This window comes from Corvus kubaryi, unplaced genomic scaffold (assembly GCF_017639235.1).
Source record: "Corvus kubaryi isolate FWS band 111438036 unplaced genomic scaffold, C.kubaryi_AGA036_p1.0 136, whole genome shotgun sequence".
NCBI lineage: Eukaryota > Metazoa > Chordata > Aves > Passeriformes > Corvidae > Corvus > Corvus kubaryi.
In genome coordinates this window covers 9,213,245-9,237,822 of record NW_024580670.1, presented here as the reverse complement: position 1 = coordinate 9,237,822, position 24,578 = coordinate 9,213,245, and the positions used below count along the sequence as shown (strand labels likewise).

The 24,578-nt window shown below is 44.3% G+C and overlaps 1 protein-coding gene across 1 annotated transcript in view; it reads left to right on the top strand.

Moving 5' to 3' along the window:
• Positions 1 to 24,578, top strand: part of PLXNB1 (plexin B1) — a 77,831-nt gene that overhangs the window by 29,878 nt on the left and 23,375 nt on the right. The window contains 11 exon segments of the mRNA XM_042016358.1: positions 8,415 to 9,558; positions 14,104 to 14,286; positions 14,701 to 14,829; positions 16,632 to 16,732; positions 17,404 to 17,536; positions 18,229 to 18,385; positions 21,206 to 21,314; positions 21,413 to 21,521; positions 22,121 to 22,981; positions 23,103 to 23,228; positions 24,310 to 24,432. Of these exon segments, the coding sequence (XP_041872292.1) occupies positions 8,425 to 9,558; positions 14,104 to 14,286; positions 14,701 to 14,829; positions 16,632 to 16,732; positions 17,404 to 17,536; positions 18,229 to 18,385; positions 21,206 to 21,314; positions 21,413 to 21,521; positions 22,121 to 22,981; positions 23,103 to 23,228; positions 24,310 to 24,432 (3,165 nt within the window). The 5' untranslated portion in view covers positions 8,415 to 8,424.

Sequence of the window (24,578 nt, the reverse complement as noted above, 5' to 3'; positions counted from 1 at the left end):
AGCGCTGCCCAAGGCTTGGCTGTTCTGATGGCACACACGGATCTGCTGTGTTCACTCTGAGCGAGGAGTTTCCATCAAACACTTGGCAGACAGGGAAGAGCTGTTCCCGAAAGAGGGACTGTGGGTGCACTAAACTGGGATCTGCCACTTCTGTGCTCTGTGGCTCTGGCCCTGGGTTTGCTTTCCCATGGTGTGCATTAACTTTTGTGTTGCACTGTCAGGATTCAGTTAGATGGTATCTAAATGTTAACATGAGAGATGCTGCCTTTAGAAACAGCCAGGGAGGTTAGGCTTCCAGCCTTCTAAATATGTTGTTAAGCAGGGCTGAAATTACATTCTTAATATTTAAAAATAAATGAAGTCTATAAATGTACCGTAAAATAGAAGTTTAAATAGAATATCATCCTGGGGCAAATTGCAAAGCTTTGTGTAGCTCAATGTCCTGCCTTTGACAAGATCCAGAGGCAGATGCTTAATGAGGACTGTAAGAAACAGGGCATGTATAATGTGGTGGGTTTGTTTTAGTTTTTTTTCATTCTCCCCCCCCTTCCATTTGCCTCCCAGCTTACGACCATCATCAGTTTAGTGCCCTGCTTGGCCAGGAGTTGTATCTCATCATCTGATCTTGACTATATCTATCCTCCATTAATTTATATAATCCCTCTTCTAACTTGTTTATGTTTCTGGTCTCCATGACATCCTACAGCAGTGAGATCTACAACTTAATTATGCATTTTAAATGTTATTTGAAATATTCTACATCCAGTGACAATATCCCTGAGCTGACTTAGGAAAGTTGTCTGTAGCTTTGGTGAGTGCTCTGTTGTTTCTGCATTGTAAAAAAATGGTATAATCATGTAACTCCATCAATAACTCCATGTTTTTCATCTTGACAGAGTCATGTTTCAGACCTCTTGACTTTTCCATATCTTCCCCCTGGTTGTTTCTTTGTCCGTTCAAAGTCCTACTCTGCTTGATCTCTCCTTATATGGAAGCTACTCCATGCTTTTGGTCATCTGTTGTCCCTTTTGTCATTGTCTCCTTTTTCAGATGTGGGAATCAGAATGGCCTTCAGCATTCGACAGCATAATGGGGATACGTGCTTTCTTTCCTAATTACTCCAAAGGCTGTATTTAACTTTTTGCTTGATACTTAATACTGAACTGACCTATGAAGTTTTCAAAGTTTTTCTAAGTGATAACAGCTAGTTTTGATCCTGTTGAGTTTATGTACTTAGAATATTTTTTGTTGGTTTTGGTATTTATTGACATCTAAGATATTGTGTAGTTACTTTAAAGTGCATGAGTTCTCTTACTTTTTACAGTCTTCTCTGACTTTGATAGCGATTACTAATTTTTTAATAATAAAATTTGCCACTTCTAGACATACTTCTCTTCTTAGATCTTATGTGAACATACTGAACAGTGCAGATTGCAGAATCAATTCTTGGCAGGTCTCACTGATGACCCTAATCTGACAGGGAAACACTTGATTGCCTGTCTTTTAAGTACTTATTAAATAATGATAGGGACTGTGACTTTAATTCCACAATTTCTTAACTTTTTTTTCAAGAGCCTTAGCTGACAGTTCTTTTAAAATCAGTTTAGTTAATATTAACCAGATTAAAAATTGTCTCTTGGATCTCAGTTAAACAGAAATGGGAAATCTACGCTTGGAATTTCCTGGGTGCTGCAGGGGTTTCTCTCTGCTCCAAATATTCATCTGTATTTTGGGCAATAATTGGCTTCTTGAACTCATACAATGAAAATTGTTTTTACATGGAGTGATGGGCTTAGATGTATGTAGATTAGCCTAAAATCAGAGAATTTGCTCAGCAGAGCCAATTGGATGGGTAACTTCAGTGAGCTCTGCTTTCCTAGCAAGGTTTTGCTACTGCTGTAAACCTATCTAGACTCTTCGGATATACTCTAAGAGAATGGGATATTTTTTTCCTAACTAGTTCTTTTTTTCCTAGTTGAAAGAATATTTAAGTCACTGATGGTATTTGTCCACATGCAGACATAACGTGATATGGCAGCTAGGAGATCAAAGGATTCTTGGGTGGGTAAATGGAGGACTGGTGGATTCGAACTGGGGAAAATAATATTTGTTCTGAGTGCAGTGTTAGAAAGCCAAAGGAGTGGCCTGTCCAGGTCAGGTCTGTCAAAAGGGAATGCTTATCCAGGTCAGGTAGCTAAAAAAGTAGGGTGTTGACAAATTGGGATGAGCTTAGAGAGCTACTAGAAAAATTAAGTATTTCTGGCTGAAGAAGCTCAGACCACTTAATGTATCCATCTGAAGGATTACATGTAGCTACAATCTGTGGTTTGGGAAAGCTCAAAGCTGGCAGGATATGTAAGGGAAGGATTGCATTATGCTTGTCTGTCCTTCGTCTACTTCTTAGGCATCTATTATTGTCCGCTGCTGCAGCTAGGGCTTCTGTGTAGGTGGACCTCTGTCAGAGTTAGAATAGCTGTCTTTATCTTCTTGTCCAAGGAGGATTAAGAAGGAGGATTAGTTTTCAAACTGTTCATACAAAAAGTGACTAGAGGCTTCTTTGACTTGGAAGATCTTGTGACAAGCAAAGCTAGACAGTATGACAAGGCATTTTACTTGGGGTAAAGAACCCTCAGACATCAGCTTGTTGGGTTAAGGTGGTAGTTTCTGTAACTTAGGAGCCCTAAGAAAAAATCCTGGGATCACTAGGAGAATTTAGTCAGGAGCTCATGGGCTAGAAGGGATGGTTAGTGGTGTTCTGTGGTTGGATTACACAGAAAATTGGAGCAGATATTAAAGGACTTTAATCCTCAAATGTGTAACACTGGCAGAATGTTATCCTTTGGTTGTGTTAAGATGCTGAGAAACTAACAGCTGGCTTGATATCCCCTTTTAAAAATGCACATGCAACATGGTCTTGAGTTCACATTGTGTTAGCATTTGGGAGGATGGTAAAGTGGAAAAGTCAACTCTCGATTTGCAATGACAGAGTATATATGAGGAAAGCTTCTTCAACAGTAAGCATCTTGTGGTTCTTTTGTATTCCTTGTAAATGTTTGTGTAGTTGGTCTTGGTTTGTAAAAAGTTCACTATTTAACATTGTATTAATCATTAACACTTCATTAACCAGTTGTACTGGAAGCTTAGTGTTTATAACACATTTTCATCAGTGCAAGGGTAAAGTTTGGTTGTGCTAGAGCTGTTCAGAAGAAATACCTATCTACTACCATCAGTTGATTCCAGTATGGCTGAAATTAATATTTAGGTGGCCCCAGAGATGCAGAAGCACTTTCTGCAGTTTTTCCAAAGAGCAATTTTGAAGTATCAAAAGCATTTCCAAGAGCATTATTGAAGTATCACAAAGCTGACAATATTTTGTGCAACATTCTTTGAGTATAACTTCAACCCCCATCCAGAAAAGTACCTTGTAATGTTCAGCAATATCAAGGGTTTTCCCAAGTATTTATCTAGGAATGCTGTTAATTCTGTAGTACAGAACTTCTGCCACCTTCCCTTGCCATTTCATATTTGATGTTTTGTCTTTAAGGGTTTGGAGGTTTTTTTTAAGTTATTTTGACCTCAGCTTTGGTGTTATTCACATCTGGTATAACAGAGCTCCCTTGTCTGTGCCAGTCCTGCTCTGACAGGGTGGCTTGGACTTGGGATTCTCCTTGGGGTCAGTTTTGCTTGGAAAACAGAGATTTGTGTTCATCTCTGCTGGAGCTGCTTGCTGCAAGTGTTCTTAAACAACGGAGCAGGGAGCTGGCCTGGTAGTAGTAAATAAGACTCAAAAAAGATTTATTTATTTAATGGGAATGCCATCTTTCACAGCAGAAAACAGCAAGTCTCTGTTGAGCATATGAAGCTTAGAAGAGGAGTATAATTCAGGGCTTTTGTGCAGAAAACGTAGCAGTGGTCGTCTTCCTGCTGCTGGGCCATTTGAATGTGCTGGAGCACAAGGGTCGTCGTGCAGCTGGAAGAATGGTGCTTTTAGTTTTTAAATCTTTTAGTGCTCACACTGTGGGTTGGCTCTGCAAATGATACAGTGGAAATTGCAGGTGCAAATTTCAGAGGCCTTATTTTTTTTCAAGGCTAATTCTGCTGGGTTTGGTGGTGAGTATGAAATCTAGCCCAATCTAATGTTCCCAGAAGTTGGAACATTAACTGACCTCTCCATGTTTGGAGGATAGAATGTGGTATTAGGGAAATAATCTGTGAGTATTGGAATAATCTCTATGTGTTGATACGCTGCTAAAATGTGCCCAAATGAGTTCTGCATTTGTTTCTTTAATAAATAAGTAAAATTTCTCAGAGGGATACGTGAGGTCAGAGAGGTAAAAATAGTTCTACAGAACACACGGTCTGTCTTCAAATTTTAAGTAACAAAATAGTGCCATTGCTTTAATGTTACTGGTTGTTGTTATGTGGCTGTGATATAAATATTCTGTGGCACAATTGACTAATCCTCTAGCCCTTCTGTTGTGATCCAGATTAAATAAATGAAACTCAGCAGTATCATCTGGATATTAATATTTTACAGTGAGTTAGAGGCAGTGTCCAGAGTATTGTCTGGTATTTAATGGGAATTCATCAAAAAAATGGAATATTTAAAAAGAATCTTTAAACCTTGGCAATTGCATTCAGAATTAATTAAAGGCTACACACTTTTAGTGCAATCTGTCTGCAACAGCTGTGTTATACACTAGCAGTGAGCACAGGAAGCAAACGGTTCAGTAAATCCATAAAGAGCTCTGTAGTGTAGCCTGTCATGAAACCATCAGATTTAAATGTAGGTTATCCTCCTCCTTCCTGTCCTCCCGGAGAGGTTGTGATGGGCTTAACTGAAAGGCAAGCATAAAAAAAAGGCAGTGATGCCTGTGCTTGAGAAACAACTTGGAAAATGAATCAAAAGACGCTGCTGGCTTTTTTTTCTCTCTATTTTCATGTAGGGTGCAAATGCTTCTAGCTACTGATAGCTATACAGTCCTGCTCATTTCTAATGTATGTTTGCTCACCTAGCAATAAATACAAGTTCATTTGCTAATGGGTCTTTAGCAAAGAGCAACAAAGAGCACTATATTCAGTGTTTATCCATTGTGCAGGGTGATTAGAACCAGCAGAACATGCTGTACCACCGTCTTGTTTTGTTTTCTCTGTTCTCACAGAGTCATGAGGACCAGACAGTAGTTTCTTATCTGGACCACGTTTAAGGACTAGCTCTTAACAAAGTGACTTCCAGGGGGATATTGGTGACTGAAAGAAGAGTAGCTATATGTCAGAGCCTTGACCACAGCGAGATCTGATTATAGTATGGTGGAATGAAGGACTAGTTGATTTTCCAACCTCTTTCCAGTACAAGTCCTCCAACAGGTAAAATGCTTTCAGTGAAACATTTGGGGTCAGTTCAAATACAGATCAATGAGCTTGTAACAAGATCCATGTTGCTGGAGTAGAGTCATGTGCTGGGCTTCGAGTTGAAGTACTGGTTAGTTCTGCCCTGGCAGTTGCCAGTGGGGCTCTGTGGGGGACAGAGCAGTCATGCAGCTTGTAGGCACAACCTCTAGCCAGAAAGCCACTGTTTCAGAATCCATAAATCCTGGAGACACATGCCGATTTTACTGTGTAAGTGCTGGCAGAGGAAGGTTGCATTAGCTCAAAAGAAGATTACAGATTCCTCAGAGTGGTGTAGTGTAATGATGTCTTGTGATTCTCAGCTGCTTCCAGATCAAAGATTCTCTTCGCCGTGTCATTGTGGCTGTTCACAATATAGTCAAGCTCCTGCTGTTGGATGGCCATCAGCCTATTGTTTTGTTTGCAGGCATTTTAAGCCTTGATACTGAGGAGACTCCAGACAGTTGCACAAGCCATCGTGACATCTGCATGATGGCAGTGCAGAGGTATAGAGACAGTTGTGTGGTTAAGGAGTTCCTTAAATCAAGTTTTCTCCTATAGAAATGGTGAAAATGCATTGAAAATAACTCACATGTTGGAGGTGGAGCAAGGTCTTTTCTGCTGATGTAAACCTGAGGGGATAGAATCAAGTTAAATCTCCTTCCTTCAGTTTGTATCTACTTGCTGGCTTTTCCCACGTAACATCTCCCACAGGATGAGGGTTTCTCTCTGGTGCCATAACAGACTCGCTCACCATCCTGGAAAAGAGACTCCTAGGATAGTTCAGGGCTGTTAGCCAGTCTGGGTGAAGCAGAGTGTGTTCATAGCTCTGAAGCAGAAAGCACTAAGTGTCCATTATCAGGGCAAACAAAAGCCCCAGTGTGCACGTAGCCCAAACACGGCGCTGGTCCGGTGTGAATCAGCAGCTGTGTGCTCTGAGGGAAAGCTGCCAGTCCAGAGCCAGCATTCCTGTGCCCGGGTATATCCTGACAGTGCTGCCTACTTACCTACAAGAACCGTGTGAAGTGGAGCTTTTCCAGAGCTTCACAAAGCCTATATTTAATAAAGTGTTGTTTTTATAATACCTTCCATCCGCTGGATTTCACAAGTAAACTAATCCTCTCAACTGGTCTTTTGGTAGAGCAAAGATGCCGGTTTTACTGACAAAGGAGCCAGAAATCAGACTTCTGTGGGGGTTTTTTTCAATAACAGGGGAGTAGAAGATGGATCTAGAGTCTTAACAGCTATTGTTCTCAGCATTGCTACAGTGTTTTCTGCACATTGTGTGCTGGGTGTTGTATAGAATGAGTGTAAGACACAGTTTGTGGGTTGAGAAGTTTGTGACCTAAATTGGTTAAGTCCTGCAGTAAATGCTGGTGTAGTTTACTCTTGAAATGCTGCAGATCTTTTTCTACTGCTGTGCTTTAAGCACTTCTGAGCTAAAAGCACTTCGAGTTTACCAGGAAGATCCAAGAGGGCTGATGCCTAGGAAGGAAGTGATGATAGTTTTCTTAACTTTAACTACAAAATTAATATCACCCCTGAGGAGCTGAGTTGCCAAAATGAGCACAGCAGATTACAGGCCAGTTCTGGAGGAGATACTGTACTCATCAGCTCTGTGGAGCCTCTGGCCCAGTCTGGCAGCTGTGTAGCTCTATGCAGCTTTGATACCCTGTCTGCAAGAGGGAGGGAGGGGAGGAAGAAAACAGATTCACAGCTGCATCACCACCTACTTCTCAATTTAAATGAGGTGGTACTCATAGTAAATTACTGAGTACTTGCAGCTGCTTCCCTTTCTCTATGGGGAAAGCATTAATCTAAATGTTGCAGGTACTTATTACCACATTTCTACCATGCTATGGAGTTCTCCATGTTGTCCAGAGTAGTTGTTCCTATCCATGGGACAGCTTGGGTGGATCACAGTAGATTTCAAAAAGAGTTGGTCCAAATATCCTCTGGAGAGGAGCTGAACAGGTCTGGTGGTTCCCTGGGTCGGTCCAACATCCACCCCACCTGTCTTGCTTGCACTTTGAGACATGGGACAGGGAAGGAGTGGAGCATTGTCCACAAAAAAGGCATGTTTAAATCACCTTTCCCAGTACTGGGAGGAGTGCTGTGGAGAAATGAGTGCGAGTTAGAGACTTACAGCCCAGAGAGTGCAGTAACAGGTGAGCAGGTAAAGGTGTTTTCCCCCTCACCTGGACATGCTGTGTAACTTCCTAAGGAGATGAGGGCCCACAGGATCTGGCTTGGCAGGACTGGGGGAAGACTGGTGGTCCCAGGGGGGAGGCTGGGAGCTGATGTGACTGGTACTCCAGAGGCCTCATCCTGGCACCCAGGTTCTGCTTGGATGGGTGATGCTCAGTGGCAGAGATGGTATGGGAAGATTTCCTTTGAAGCACAAGTGGAACAGCCTTAGACCCACAAGAGGCTGTTCATAGCCATAAGTGGTAACAAAGAGAGGGTTTAATTATGATATCTAGATCAAATATAGAGTGAAGGACTTATAAGTTTGCTCCAAGTTGGATCTCAGCTATGGTTTATTTAAACAATGGTCCTACAGGTTGTGTTTGTCTTGGACAGTGGTTTATTTTACTATGGTGTTGCTCATTAACACTGTATGCAATGTGCTGGTTCCTAGGGAATTTTGGTCCTGTCCTGGAGAACTTCTAATACAGCATCATAGCTCAGTTGTGCAGGAGTCAACTTAAATGTGGATTTTTCTGATGTTGCAAGAGTAGTGATCAGCTTCAGTGTTGCATTACTTGCAGTATTGCAGCTTCTCCTGAGGATTCTGTGCCTGTCATCTTGGTGTGGAGATGACTGAGTTAAATCTCTGATACTCCTGCAGGCCTCTTGCTGTGGGTGTTTCTGCTAATGCCGTGTGCTGGCTCTTCATATTTAGTTCTGTTTTCTATGGTTATTCTTGGGGGTTTTTGCCCACCTCTCATAATGAGAGTGCTATTGAAGGATTTTGAGTGCTAATCTTTACTCATGGAGTTACAACCACCTTTCCTCTCTTGCAGAGTGTTTACCATGCCTCTGGGAACGTTCTTCCTTCCTGTTCTCTGTTTCTTGGGAGCATCAATTCCACGGGGACTGCAGTATGTCACATTCTCACACAACACTACAAAATTCCTCCACCTGTCCATGGACTTGGAATCTGGGACCATTTACTTGGGGGCCACCAACTTTCTCTTTCAGCTGACATCTGACCTGCTGTTGGAGAACATGGTTCAGACTGGACCAGTTCTGGACAGTAAGGATTGCCTCCCCCCGGTCTCAAAGCTGGAGTGCCCTCAGGCACACCACACTGACAATCACAACAAGCTGCTGCTGGTGAACACTGTGCAGAAGGAGCTCATTGTGTGTGGCAGCGTCCACCAGGGAATCTGTGAGAAGAGGAGCCTGACGTCCATCGACCACGTCCTCTTCCGGCCAGAGAGCCCTGGTGACACTCAGTACGTTGCTGCCAATGATCCCAATATCACCACTGTGGGACTCATTGCCTACTCAAAGGATGAGGTGCCCTTGCTGTTTGTGGGACGAGGGTACACTAGCCGAGGAGTGGGAGGAGGGATTCCTCCCATCACAACTCGGAATCTCAGGGCCCATGGAGGGAATGTTCAAGCAACAGACTCTCACTCCATTTTCTCCTATGAAGAAACAGCAAAACTGGCTGTGGGCCGGCTGTCAGAGTACAACCACCATTTCATTAAATCCTTCACTTACCGCTCCAGTGTCTATTTCCTCTTCTACCGGCGGGACCTCAAATCCCAGTCACGTGAGTACAAGACCTACATCTCGCGCATCTGCCTGGATGACTCCCACTATTACTCGTATGTGGAGTTACCTCTGCTCTGCCAGAGCAAAGCCAACACATACAGCCTCCTGCAAGCAGCCTATGTCACCCGACCAGGAAAGGAACTGGCCCAGGGGCAGCTGGACACCGAGGGGGAAGTGCTGTTTGCAGCCTTCTCTGCCTGGCAGGCTTCTTCTGGGAAACTGAGCGAGGAGTCTGCGCTCTGTGTCTACGCAATGGAAGAGGTAGATCGCCTGACCAACTGGACTAGAGACGTTTGCTACATGAGAGATGGGAAGTCAGAAGAAGGGACAGAAGTAGCATATATTGAATATGATGTCAGTTCCAACTGTGTCCAGCTGCCAGCGGTAAGTGGCTTTGCACTTTTGAGCAGTCTGCAGCGTGTTCTTGTGTTGCTCTGTGTTCCTGAAGTTATCCTGCTTACACAGATGGATGTTGAAATCTGAGTTAAAAGCCTTGGGGCTCAGTCTGGTGTGTCCCACATGGGCAGGATTCCTTGCAGAGGAACTGTGTGTGGCAGTGGGAAGAGCATCTGGCGTGACCTCGCCCTGAGGCTTATCTTGTGGCAATGCAAGGCAAGAGCACTGAAGCTGCAGTTCAAGTCTTTCTTTATCTGTGTCGTCTGGTCTGCACTGCAGGGAAGGAGAGGAGCATGTGTACATGCACTTCTGTGTTGGGAAGGAAATTTAAGGGGTGTACTGGGTCCCTGTTGCTTATGGTGAGGTGCACCTCACAACAGCTTCCTGCAAGGGCATTCAGGAGCAAAAAGGAACATTAGCAAAACCAAGTGTCAACAAAGAGATGTTCAAAACCCTCCTGGATGTGTTCCTGTGTAACAGGTTTTAAGTGACCCTGCCTTGGCAGAGGGGTTTGGACTAGATGATCTCCAGAGGTCTCTTCCAATCTTAATAATTCTGTAATTCAGTGAAAATCCCAATTTCCTGTAGGCTGCTTTAGTCCTACAGAATTTTGGGCCCAAGAAGGACCTTTTCCTGAGCTGGCTCTTTTTCTCCAGAGCTGTAAGAGGTGTTAATCCTTTTAAGTTCAGTGACAAAGGCATGATGGGATGTTGCAGGATGAAAATGTGACTTAAAGCGCCTGTGACCCTGAATTCTCACTGTCTGGCAGCCACACTGGCTGCAAAATCAGGAACAGTGATACAAACACAGGGCAGCAGTGCTCTCCTGGATGCAGTGTCCTGGAATGAGGCTCTGTGACTATGAGCAGCCTGTTGGCACGAAGGATATTTCAGGTCCTTAGCAGAGCAGCATGTTATCTTGTGTCTTCCCTCTCCAGAACAGGCTGTCCAGATAATTGCCTCTTCCCAGCCTGGTGCTGCAGAGAGCAAAGTGGTACCACATAGCTTTAGAAGTTTCTGGGGTTGGGTGTGTGGTTCAAAGCCAGTCTTAAAATTATGGTTTTCCTTTCAGTAGCTAAAGCTGAGTGTAGAATACTTGTGGGACAAGGGGAGGGTAAAGAGCAGACTTGGAGCAGGATGAGCGTAAGGTAAGGAGGAGTATGTAAGAGTTGGGAACCAAGAGGCTGCCCAGCTCGATGTCCTGCTTTCACTGTATTTGTTAGGCATGCCCCATGTGTCCTTTGAAAGGCCACAGGAAAGGACTTGTCACAGGTGATTTTTAGGGCACCTTAAGGGATTTAAATGTCAAACAGGTATGAGCAGATCAGAAAAATCCTTCATTCAAAATGATGTAGAGTACCCTTATACCATTTGATCCAATGGAGAAGTGGGTGCACTGGGTGGGAGAAAAAGGCAGTCTCTGTGATTCCTGGTGTGTGATCCCAGGGTCCCAGCTGGATGGTTTGGCTTGAGTGGGCTGACCAAAGTGTGGTGTCTTATTAACAAGCGTGTCCAATGATATGTAAATGTCCTAACAAACCTGATCCTTCACCGTTCAGCACGCGGTAGCGGTTGTCGTTCAAATTGTATCTAACATGATGTAAGGGTCTGTGCCAACTCTAGCCTGCTCCAGTCAGGGCTGAGTGGAAGCGGCTGTCAATGGGCATTTTATGCAGGAACAGTTTTAACTCCCTTTCAGTGGTAGCAGCTTGTGCTGGATGTAAGGATAATGCTAATTAATTTCACATTTTTCTGCCTCCAAACCAACTAGTGCATAAGGTATGCCCTTTTCCTTAGTTAGCTCTGCCTCCGGGCTTCAGCCCATCAAGGAAGACTGAGTTTTACAGTTCAATACAATCTCTTCAACTGGGGAAAAAAAAAACCAGCTTGTTTTTATAAGAATTTCAGACCCAGTTCATTTGTTCAGTTTCCTGGAGATTCGTTAGTCATGAGATGCAGGAGGCTATGTAGATGCTGTTTAGTGACTTGATGAATTGGAAGTGTGAAACATGTTTCTACAAGGCTCAGGAAGGCTACATGTCTTCTGTGGGTGTAGTTTTCAAGGCATGTACCTTCTCCTTTTGTTTTTTGTCCTCTTCATGCATAGATATAGATTGTCCTATTGTTGTTTCCTACCTGTGCAGGTAGGACACACACACCAGAATTCACAGCAGGAGCTGCTGCATTTCATTAAGACACTGGATGATCCCTCAAGTGCATTTTCTGCAACGTTGCCAAGATGTTATTCACTGCAAGCAATTCAAAGAGCTTCTATGTAAATTTATATAAGTACTTTATACAGACAGCCCCTGTGAGGCCACTGCTGGGCTGTGTCAGTGCTAGGAGAGCCTGCACAGGTCACGTCAGTTTATGGTAGATAAATGTGTGTGAAGTGACTTGCCCTTGGCATGACAAATAGGCAACAGCAGTGCGGAGCACAACTGGGGTACAAATATTTCTGACTTGTATATGGACTTCTTTGAAGCAGTCTTTGAAAAATCAGCCAGTAGTGAGGTTATTAGGCTCCAGAATTTGTATGAACTTATACAAAGGTTGCAAAAGATAGCTAGAATCCCATTCAAAATAAGTACTTAATGCTTTGGAGCATGGAAATTTGGCAGTGGACCTCTTCCTAATAAATCTTACAGAAATTGGACAGCTGGAGAAATAGAAATCTTTAAGTTACAAGAAGATGACTGGATGGAGCTGAAATATCAAACGATAGGTGGTAAGAAAAATGTATGTGTCACTAAAAACGAATGATAGTTTAGGAGATGGTAAAAACTAGCAATCGTTAGAAGCTATAACCTCCTCAGACTTTAAGTCAGAGCCTTACACCAAGTGTGCAGAAAAATCATTAAATCAGTATTTGAAAGGAAAACAAGAAAGCACTGGACTGAAAGCAGTGCTAGTCTAACTGGCATGGTTTGTTAATGGAACTGCTGTGTCAAGCCTTGCTTCCCTGCTAAGATAACAATGCATTTGAGAAAGGAACAGAGCTGAGCAGGTTAAATGTATTTTACTGTGGGATTTCCATAGACCTTATCAAAAGCTGCCGATTGCTTCTAGTTTCTCCAGGATGCAGTCAAGTATTGAAAAACCAAACAAAACCAACAGCAACAACAACACAAATGCAAAAAAAAAACCAAAACAACAAACCCAAACAGAGAAATGGGAGGAGAGGGGAGAAAGGGGCAGGTTTGCTATGGGATCAGTGAGCAGAGATAAGCAGATGCCTGAGGAATGCCATGATGTGCTGTTATCATGGATCTCTGATGGGGGCAGCTCCATTGCCTGGTGCTGGATGGTACCGCACAGCCTGAGCTGCCAAGTGCAAAGCCACGGACATCAGACAGAAGGATCTGTAACCCTGCTCACAAGGAGTCTAAGTTGACCATGTTGCCCGAGGCAAGAGAGAGCTGGAGTCAGTATGGACTGCACAGTTAATGCGCTGCTCCACACACAGCTTTGTCAGAGTAATTCGTAAGGGGCTGGAGAGGAGAGTGAAAACGTTATCCATAAGGGATTTCATGATGAAAATCTTGAATTTACACAAGCCACGTTGTTTGAAGACAAGCCACTGATCAATTAAAAAATGGTGTTTTAGATAATAATTGTTGGGTGAACAATCCTGCATTCAGTCTCCAAAAGGAAACTGTAAAATTGAAATGGACATAGGACAAGGCACCGAGAAAGATATAAAGCAACAGAGGAACTATCCTGGACAAGACTGAGTTTGTTATGTAGGAAAAAGATGAATCATAATGGGATATGTTTTCTCTACACTTAACAAATAGTAAATAAGTTGGTAGCTTTCATTGTCCTTCTTTAGAATGCAGTAAGTGAAGGTTTGGTGGCACTGGGAGGGCACTAACTGGAACAGAAGGATGACTGTTTCTGCACAGTGCAGTGGAGTTAATGTTCAGAACTCTCACAAGACTTGGAAGGATTGAAGCAGTGTGCAACAGTGACTCTTACATGTGCTCTTTGATTCCTAAGTGCAGTTAGTAAGCTCTTTGGAGCAGGTTGTGTCCCACCCTGTGTTTATGTATGTCCTGGGGTTCTACTTCAGGCTTAGAATTTAACTTGTAGGTGGTACAGCAAAACCATGCAGATTGCCTGAGGTGATACTTGTCACAGGGTGGCTTTGCACTGGAAAAAGAAATTCTCATCTTTTTGCTTTGTTCAGAAAAATAAAATAAATCTTCCCCAAAGCAATATCACCGCAGTGTGTAACAGTAATGTTTTTTGGAGAACTTGAGAGAGTTTCAATGCATTTCATTACTGATGCTGAATGAACTGGCTGAAATGTCTAGATTTCTGTGAGAGTACAAACAGCCAACATACCTAAACTAATTATTAAAATGTGGGTGGTTTTGCTCTCAATAAAAAAAGCTTAAGAGGGGTTAAAGCTGAATTCACTGCTGGGGAATTTGGGTAGAAGGGGATGGTGGGAAGTGTTGAATGTGCTAATTTTCTTTGTACCCATTTTTTTTGGTACTGATTTCCCTGTTCTTTTCACTCCCCCAAAAAGGACACCCTGTATGCCTACCCCTGTGGCTCTGACCACACTCCCAGCCCTATGGCCAGCCGAGTGCCCTTGGAGGCAGCCCCGCTCCTGGAGAAAACCGAGGCCCGTCTGACAGCTGTGGCGGTGAATGTGGAAGATGGCCACACCATTGCTTTTCTGGGAGACAGCAGAGGAAGGCTGCACAAGGTATGATCTGCATACAGCAAAGAGGATAAAACTAACCAGGGATGCTCAGGTAGAAGGGGAAAAAGGCAGTGTTTCTTTTTCCTTGGGAAGTTGGGTTCCTACTAAACATCGTTATTATCGGACAGTCTCTTCTCACACTGTACTGCCTGGGGAAAATGTGGATGCCCCAAAAGTGGTCACATTGCCTTTGGTTACATCAGCACTGAGCCAGCACCAGGGCTGGTGTGTCCTATGTGGTTTGCACAGGTATTTCTGGGTATGTGCTTCATGTTGCTGAAGCCACTGCACAGAGGTTGTGGTGGGAGGTTAAAATCCTTGCACACAGCAGGGGTTCCAGCTTGTCCTGTTGTAGGACGGGTGCCCCCAGCTCCTGTGGTGGTGCTTTGCCTGCTCACATCTGTGACTCCCTTGCAGGTGTACTTGGGAGCCCAGGGAGAGGCACACACCTATGCTTCGGTATCCATCCAGGTGAACAGCATGGTGAGCAGAGACCTGCTGTTCGACCAGTTGCAGGAGCACCTCTTTGTCATGACCCAGTCAATGGTAAGAGCAATACAATCCCTTCCACAGAGGAGTCGAAGCACTAGATGTTCAGACAAACTGCTGACAGGAGCAGGGAAAGCTGGGAAACTGCACTTGGTTAAGCCTGTGCTGAGCAGCAGCTGCCTGCCAGTCTGCTTACAGGAATGGGGACTGGCCTTTCCCAGAAGCTGGAGGAAGCATGGAGAAAGCCTTGTTACCCTAATCCATAGCTTGTATGCATTTTCTGAAATCTGTCAGGCTGTATCAGCAGCGATGGAGGAATGTGAACTGCAGGCTGTGAAGGGCTGCTCTGCTGGCATGAAGACAAGGGACCACGAATTCCTGGGTTCCACTGTGTTGAGCAGGAACTGTTTGGACAACAATGTGCATCTCCATTTGAGCAGAAGAAAGCCTCTGGGTTCACATGTGACCCATCTTGGTTTTGCAGGAGGTTAAAAAGATAAAAGGGAGATTTCATGTAATTAAAGTGTAGCACTTCTGTTTTTAATCAGTTAAAAGATCAAGCTGTTCTTCTGTAACCTATGAAAAGCAGAAATATGTGGGAAATGTCTTCAGATAGCAGAGATGTTCTCTGACCAGGGATATAACAACAGTTTTGCAGATGAAATCAAGCTGTGGAAGGAGCCATGTGAGGCACTTTTCTCTTTACCCCTGCTTTCTGTAATTCTGTTTGTGCCTAAAGGCAGTTGGAGGAGAAGAGGCATTGCAGTGCCTCAGGCTTTTGGGGTATTGGTGTCTGCTGAGTAAGAAATCCTGCTGTGGATACTTTATTTGAGAGGATTTGTACACCACCACTCATATCAGCTCCTTGAGCTGGAAAGGAAAGGATCCTCCTAGCAAAGGAAAAGCAGCCCTTGAGTTACTGTGAAGGAAGGAACAAACAAAAAATGAGAGCATGCTGGAAAGCCACTACTTCTCTTCACTCCCCCAATGTGCTTTGAGATACTTGTAAAATTTGTAACACTTCAAAGCAGGAGTTGAAATCTGTGAGTGGAAGAAGATTAGGGAAATCTGAAATATATCCTTAACTGTAATTGTTCTGTCAATTAAAAGATGCAAATTGCATCATGTACTTAGCAAAAGTAATAGGTCTGGAATTAGAAGTTGGTTTTTCAAAGTAGTTGACAGTAGTAGCTGAAGTGTAGTAGCAGATTAAAGAGGGCAAGAGGCTGAAATCAGCAAGGATGGTAAGTTGAAGCAGAAGAATTTTGCAAGTAAAATTTACCCCTAGATGGCAGAAAGTTTTTGTTCCACATTGATCAAAGCTTTGTGGTCTACTTTCAGTCAAAATGGTAGTTCTGCCAGATAGAGCTGGGCAATAGTGCAGATGGATTCAGAGGCCTCAGCTGTAGCTGCTGTCTCCAGCCTCAGTCACCTGTGTGTCAGGAGAGATGATCTCACATGACAGAGTCCAGAAAAGCAAAAGAGTGGATGATATTCAGTCTGCTATTCTGTAATTCACTTTGTTAAAATGCAGTTTTATGACTAAATAAAATTTCCTCCTTGCAAACTGTGTTGTAGAATAACCAATGAATAGCAATACAGTTTGCTTGCCTCAGTGCCTCTCTACAGCCTGATGTTTAGATGTCCTTCACCAGTATGTGGTATGTGTATGAAGGGCTCTGGAAACTTGTTCCTTTTTTTTTTTTTTTTGTCTTTATGGGAGGATAAGTTGAGGATCAAGAAGTTGTTTTGATGAGCATCGAGATGATGGGACTTGCTAGTTAGGCATAAGAAGACAATGACCCGGGGGCTGTGTTGTGTGTGCTGTGTTTTCCACTTTTCATTTCTTTCTCTGACAGGTGGTAAAGGTTCCCATAATGGAATGTTCCCTGTACTTGGACTGTGAGTCCTGTCTGGCACTGAAAGATCCCTACTGTGGCTGGTGTGTCCTTCAGGGACGGTAAGATAGATCCCTGTTCACCTGTAAGGATTTTGGAGGGCCAGTGTCTAGGGATTGTCTCTGCTTACTCTCTTCCTTATATCTGTGTCTGGATTTAGTTTATTTTTATTTTCTTCATGAGATATTTGCTCTAACTTACCATTCTTCTCTCTGCCTCCCTAAAACACTGCCAGCAGCAATAGCAGTTGCACACAGGGGCATATTTCCATTGCTTTTTGGGTCTTTGGCACCACTCATGATTCTCCTGTTCATTGGATTTCAGCCTGGTTTTAGTCTGACTTCAGATCAACCTCATTTCAAGTGTAGAGAAACTATCTTGTCTCTTCTTCTGGTGTCTTATTTAGCACTCTTTCAGTTCTTGCTCCCCTACTGATGTTGCTTAATGAGACATGGTTTATTCTGGTGTATGTGTCTGCCTGCTGGCTCTGCTTCCCTGGAGAAAGTCACAGGAACTAGTTCATGACCTTTGAAGCCCAAGAAGTGCCTACCTATCTATAATTTCGCAACAGTTCATCCTACGATTGAAGGTGGTGGGAGGCTGGGGCTTCAGTGGCTCATGTAGCAGCTTCCTGAAGACTCTAGCAAGGCTTGAGACAGCCAGTGTCTGGTTGGAAGCCAAACACAGACTGCTGCCCAGGGCTCTCACAGGGCTTCTTGCTGTTTCCCTGCAGGTGCAGCCGTCGCTCCGAATGCTTGCGGTCCAGGTTGAGTGAGCAGTGGCTCTGGAGCTTTAACTCTACACAGCAGTGTCTGTCTGTCCAGTCACTAACTCCAGCCAATATCAGCAGAGAGGAAAAGAGAAATGTGAGTGGTGGTGATCCTCTTATGATGCTCAAACTTATAGAACGTCCTCTGCAAACTGAGGAGTCACAAGTCTTTCTGTTGCTTTCACTGGGGTGTTGAAACACTGAACCTTCAGGCCTGTTGTCTGCTTCATGTGAGGGACTTACCTCCTAGTGCAGCCCGGCTGTTATTTCAGTTGTTTGGTTGTTTCTTTGTGTTCCCTAAAACTAAATGTCCTTGCCTGCTAAGAGTTACTGGGTATTCTGAAGTATGTGATGCTTGCTTGGATGGGGACCCTCCTTGTTTTAGTATCTATAAGGTGCCCATGTCTGTGCTTTCAGTGTTTCTGTCACTTGCTGTCAGGGAGACCTGAAAGGAGTGGCCCAAAATTATATCTCCTGTCTGGCATGTGATAGCTGGCAGAACAGCTAGGAAGGTGCTGGAGTGATTTCAAGTCTGTCATTGTGTCAGGAGGTGGCAAGAACCTGTCTTTTGCTAGAGGCTTGGGCATAGGGGGAAGTTGTCAGTTGCTGCCAAGTTCAGTTCGAGAATGGCAAGAGATGATGAATGAAACAGTCAGTCCTAGGAGACGTTATAGGAAAATGAGTGTTTTTGTAGATAACTACTCTATGGGGGTCTTCCTTTGAAAAAACAGAACCAAAAAATTAGATTAAATGAGGGCAAATTATTTACTGATATTATTGAACTGATAGATCTTCTTGGCCATCTCCGACTTACCTTCTCTGCGCGAGGAAGAATTTTACTCATGTTATTTTGAAGATTATGAAAGCCCAGCAGTTCTGACAGAGTCAGGAATCATGTGTCCTTCTCCAGATCCCAGCCAAGCACCAGCTTTGCCAACAGGAACAGGTTAGTGAAATGCTTTAAATGGAGCATGATAGCTCTGATAACATTGTTGGGAGAAAGTATGTTGTAGGTCGTCGTATTGCCAGGATTAACAGCCATGAATGTATGTGGACTGTCAGCAGGTGTTCATTTCATTCCTCATAATATCTGTTTGCTTTCTACTTGTGTCACACACATCCTGTGCTATTTTGGGCTGTTGCCAAATTCCAATGCCAAATTCTGATAGTTGGAAAGGAGATCCTGTTTGAAGTGTTGTATGTAAATCTGAATGTGATCTGAAATGCAGTCTAGAGGGGTGGCTGGTTTGGCAGCTTTGTCCTAAACCTGGGGAGAGAACTCTCTTAAATATTGCTTTATTATTAAAACCAAACAAAATGCAAACCGTCTCAAAATCCGTGCAGTGGGAGAAGGAAGTACATGTAAGGAAAGGCAAGAAGAGACCCATGGTCCTTAAAGATAAAACCAATCTGTAATGAGGTATAACCTCAGAAAATACACGGCCTGTGAGCAATAGCTGGCTGAGTATTGCTGATTGGCCACTCTAAAGAACCTGGAAAGTTCTCAATTTTTTTTCTTTGCATTGGATTTTACCCAGCCTGTCAGTGTGAGCTCTGATGAGCTGATCTCTTCAAAGAGCTTGTTCATCTGAAATAAAAAGCAGGTGCCAGTTGGGACACATTCCACACAATTCACCTAAGTGGCTGAACGGATTTTTCTGTGCAAGTATGCAGCTGGCTAATAGGTATGAAGCAATCTCCATGGACATAACATGACACCAGAACTCAGCTAACACACTCATTCAGTCTCAAACTCCTTCATTTTCAGTATTATTTGCAGTATTTTAATATCTGGCTTTCACACTGCTTTAGTCTGGAACAAACCCACCAGGGTGGTCAGGAAAAGAGGGAAGAGGGCTTCATGCACTGCCACTGCAAGCAGAGTGGGCAGGATTTGCTTCTGTTTAGTTGTATGGGCCTGAATTTAAGCACAGTTGTGAAAAATCAGTGTAGATAAAGCCACAGTCTAGTTCTCATTACTCCAAGCTTCAGATATTCTTATCAACTCCTTTGTAAGTCAGTCTTGCTTTTATTCCAAGATGCCTTACCTACATTACTTTCATAGTGTCTCTGAGGCTTATCAAGTGGCTCCTGTCCTGTAGCCTAAACTTGCTTGTGGATGGTTTCTGTCCGTTTGATCTATTTGTGTTGTCCTTTTGCTTCCGCAGTGCTTCTCCCACGCAGTGAACTATGGCCAGGCGTTCCTAGCACAGAGTTTTGCTGTTTAACTGTGCCAACTTCTTCTTCATGTTCTCTTGTTCTTCAGGCTTCCTATCTCCTTCACTCTATTGCTGTTCCTTCTCTGCATGGCTTCTGTACTCTGCTAAGATGAATTTGAAGCTGATAACCAGATTCATACATTGTTTTCTAAATGAGGTCACGTTAGGGCCTTAGATACCTACACTTTCCTATTCCTACTTATAATACTTTTCCCAGCTCACTAAAATATTTGCCTTTTTCCAGCTTTATTTTAAAGTTTTTATACCAACTCATCCATCACATGTAGGTGTTGAGCTCCAAGTTAGTAGCACAAACTCTTGCTCTCAGTTTGCAAGTGCTCGACCTCATCTTCTGTACTGTCAAACAGCATTATTGGCAATCATGGGAAATAATGGCCTTTTTGGAGAAAGGAGTATTTATAAATATGGTGTCATAACCCTGAAATCCTGGGAGGTGTTAGCCTTTCCACCACTGCCAAATGCAATCACCTCTATGGCAGTGATAGGAGTTGGCAGTATTGCAGTAACTCCAGCCTCCAGCTGCATAGGACATACCCTTATTTTCTGCTCATCTTGGGTTTCAACAGACCCCTCATCACTGTTTTGTTAGCATATGCTTCCCTTGCCATCCTATCAGGAACCCAGCGTAGGCCTGACTGATTCACATGTTAATTGTCTTGTTGTGACTAAAGATTTCTTGCAAGATGAGCTCTGAAATCCCATTCTGAGAGGAGCGGTGCTCAAGGTTCTTGTTACTTACTTTTATAGCAAACTGCCTTAGAGAGAACAGCCTCTCCTGGGGTTGAGCAGAGAATGCAGTATGTTCCCATTATTTGGAGAACTAATAACCAATTCTAAAGTTGGAGACATTCGTCTGGGACAAGATTAATTAGCTGATTTAGTACTGTCATATGCAAAATATCTCCTTCTGGCTGATGCTATCAGCTGCAGTAAGTTTTGACCATCTCTACAGCTATTTGGTCTACAGAAAACAGTGACAGTCTCTTCCCAAAGAGAACAGGGCTATCCTGAGGCTTGTAGTTGATGCGAGACCTGGATTTTAAAGCAGATAAGCCTTCAGTCATTGCAAGTGAGATTACAAGTCTTATAAGCCTCTTCCCTGACTCACTTCTTAGTTTGGTCATAGACCAAAGCTCTCAAGGTGAAGGCAGTATGTGAAGGGCACGTTAGTTCTAAGGGTTTCGTTTTCCTTTGGATGACAAAAGAAGACAATCAGCTTTGAGCCTCAGTGTTACTTCTTCCTGTAATGCAGAGATGGCAGTGGAATTACAGAGATGAAGATGGACAGAGCTTCAGACTAGGCTTCTTTCCCATGGGTTGGCAAGAGCTATCACAAACTACTCCTGATGAACTTGTCCAACCTGTTTTTAGTGTCCATAGGATAATGCAGTGATTGAGGTGCTAAAAGCATGAAAGGGAATCTGTCTTAGTGTTTGACAGTGTCTATCCTAAAGCATGCTGTCTCCTAACAGTATGGCAAACTTGTAGGGGCTCCATTTCTAAGAAATTTTTATTTTCATTTTCAGATCATGTCACCATAAAGCTTGTAGTGCGTTTCCATGACATCTTCATTGCTTCTGTGGACTTCTCTTTCTATGACTGTGCTGCAGTGGCCCTGCTGTGGAAATCGGCACCGTGAGCACCTGCTTTTTCTCTTCTGTAGTTTTAGGGAGGGTGGCTGTCCCTTTCTGGGTCGTCCTGTCTTAGCAGCTGCTTTTCTGTCATTCTTCCAGGTGCCAGAAGTGTGTGAGCAGTCTCTGGAGATGTAACTGGTGCATCCAGCAGCACCTCTGCACCCACAAAGCAGCATGTGAGGAAGGAACCATTATCTACAATGAAAGGGTGCGTCTCCTGCTCAGTCCTAGTCCTGTGTGCTCTCACAGCCTCTGTGAGTCAGATCTCTTCTCAGGTAAAATATCAGCTGTCAGTCACATCAAGCAAGGAGGTGAGCTGTTGGAACGAAGAGGAGCTCCCCTTGGAGTGACACAAGGCTCTGCATCCCTGATACTTCAGGGTTTCTGGGGAAGTGCCGTCAGATGAAGCAGGTCACCCTTGTCCTGGGGCTGTGCAGCCGGTGTTGTCAAAGTGGAGAGATGAGCAAGCTGGCAGGGAGGCTGCGACTGGGGAGGTGGAACAGATGCCCAGTTTGTGGCTGCCACAGGTGGCCTTGTATTTTGTGGAGAATGAAGACTAGGAGACCTCCCTCTGAGAGGAGGCCAGTGCAGGCATCTGTGGGAAGAGGGAGTGTTGCTGGATCTTGTGCACTGTGAACATTCCCCAATCCCAGCTCAAAAGATGGCATAAGATGTAGCTCTCATTAAAATCTAGAGGGTGAAGCAGCCTCTTGTCTATGGGAAGTCATACAGAGTGTTTTTCTGCTTGGGTTTTATTCTGTTTCATTTCTTTCCCTCTTCTCATCCCACCATCTTGTTTCTCTCTAGGCCCAGATCCCAACATTAAGTGTGTATCCCTCTTCAGCTGCTCCCCTCACCAAATCCTCTACCACAGCCCCCACCACAGTCACAAAACCTGTCACCACCCCTGTGCACGTGGGCCCGAGCACTGTGCCCCACACAGAGCCCATCCACGTCACGCCCTCCGCAGCCTTGGAGACGACGACGGAGCCTGCGCAGACGCCCAGCTACACCTACCTGACCCTCTCCACCGAAGCCGCCTCTCTCCAGGCTGCCACAGAATCCCCTCTGCCACCGCCAGCAGACAAACCTGCTGTCACTGTGCCAGAGACAACTTCTGCTGCGTCGGTCCCCTCCAGTCCATCTAAAAATGTGGATCACACAGCCTTGCCCACTGAAGGGCCAGCCGCAGCCCAGGAGCCCCAGCACACAGACCCACTCACCACCCTCGGGGATAGCCCTCTGCACATGTCTGCAGTGGCAGCAGTAACACCTTCTCCTCATGTCACAAGTTTCAAATGGCCTCCAAGTCCTTTTCCTACCACAGAGGCACTGACATCTGCCATCCCATCTCCCCAGACCCCCAGCCAGGTGCCAGGGAGCCCTGTTGCATCTGATGACTCTCCTGGATTGCCAGGAACTGAATTCCCTGTTTCAGAGCTCCCAACATCAGCTCCCCCACAGTGGCTGCTGGAGGAAGGCACAGAGCTCCAGGACACAGAGGACTGGATGGATTTGCTGCAGGCTGAGAATGACACATCTCTTTTCTCTGCTTCTACTCTTCTGTCGGGTGATGGTGATTCTTCAGAGAGGGATGTCCCTGACTTTCCCAGGATCCTTCACCCTGACCTCGATTATCAGTATGATGCCCCTGAGTTTTGGGAGGAGGTAAGTTACTGGGCTTTTGTAATTCACGGTCTAAGGCTGTAACTCTTTGAAGTTTTCTCACAGATTGCCAGTTTAGTATTTCAGCACACAGGAGAGGTTGTGTCCTGTGTTTTCCTTTCAGAGTGAAGAGCCTAGCTGGGGTCCAAATGCGTGTCCCTGCGTGCAAGGAATCCAGGGATCTTCGCTGTTTCCAGTCAATGTGGCGAGGAAGATAACCCTGCTGGGAAAGAACTTCCACCTCTATCAGGTAGTCAACTCAATGCCATCACCATCAAGAAATTGCATTAGTACAGGGCACTGTTTGGGCAACCTGGCCACTGGACTACTAAAAATATGTGTAAGATACAGTTGTGACTCTGCCTAGGTTTCTCCTAGAGGAATAACCTATTTCTGTGCATAAAGAATTCCATAGCTGGATGTATTGGTGTGTAGGAGAAAGGGAGGGTACATGTGTGCCCCAGCCTGCTGGAGAAGATCTGCATGTATGTGGATTAAATTGCACCTGTGCTGCACTGCAGGTGGTAGTTCTTGGAATAACTTTCTGCTGAATCCATCCTGTTCGTGTCTCCATAAACTAAAGACAAGTCATCTGTTCCCTTTCCGTTCTGGCATGCTCATTAACATGTGGCTATTCCTGCCATACCTGAAACTTCTGCAGTGGGGAAAACCACCCTTGACAGCTGTTTCTTGGGTGTGCCTCCGATAAAAATTCTCTTTGCTTCTCAAGACAGAGGATGATTTAGTAACCTTTGACAAAAAAACAACTTGGAACATGCAGCCCACAGTCTAATTATTACTTTATACATTACACCTGACAAACTGCACTGCTCAGAGGAGCAGAGGTGGTTCCAGAGAGATGCATATCTAGCTTTTTTACAGGAAGTATCTAAGCAATTCTAAGTGGAAGGTTTACAGGAAAGAGATAGGGAGGAGAAATATACACTTAATGTTTTTGACACGCTCTGCCCTAATCTGTGTACTCTACTCTTCATCTCCAAGCTAGTGTTTCACAGGGATTGTACTGGCGTAACTTCACAATCCCACTGGGTTTTTTTTTAATTTCTCCTTCTGTGCTAAGTTCTCCACACAGTGACACACACGCTCCCTTCTAGGTGTTTTGTGTTGGTTTGTCTTTCATACATGGAGGCAGTCACAGCATAGAGAGCCCTTGAATATAGCATAGAGTTGGCATAATGAGGGGAATGAGAGGAGCACACCGCTGGCTTGGTGGCTTGCTGAAAGATGCTGAACTGGAGAGGCAGGAGGACACTTGTGCAGCCCAAAGCTCTGTGTCACTGAGAAATGGTGCCATGTGTCTCCTCCTGCAGGACCAGCAGTGGGACTATGAGTGTGTCTTGAATTTGGAGGGGAGGACAGTGGTGATGGAAGCTTATGTGGAAGGAGAAGAAACAAACAAGTCCCTCTGTTATATCACCTGCCAGATGAACCAGGTGAGTGCTGGGATTACTGTGCCATTTCACAGTTCACACAGGTGCTGGTTTTGCTCAGTAAAAGAGTAGGATGGAAGGCAAGCTCTGGAGAAAAGAGCATATTTTGCAAAAGTATTTGTAGAATATTTAGCACTCTGGGGCCTTCA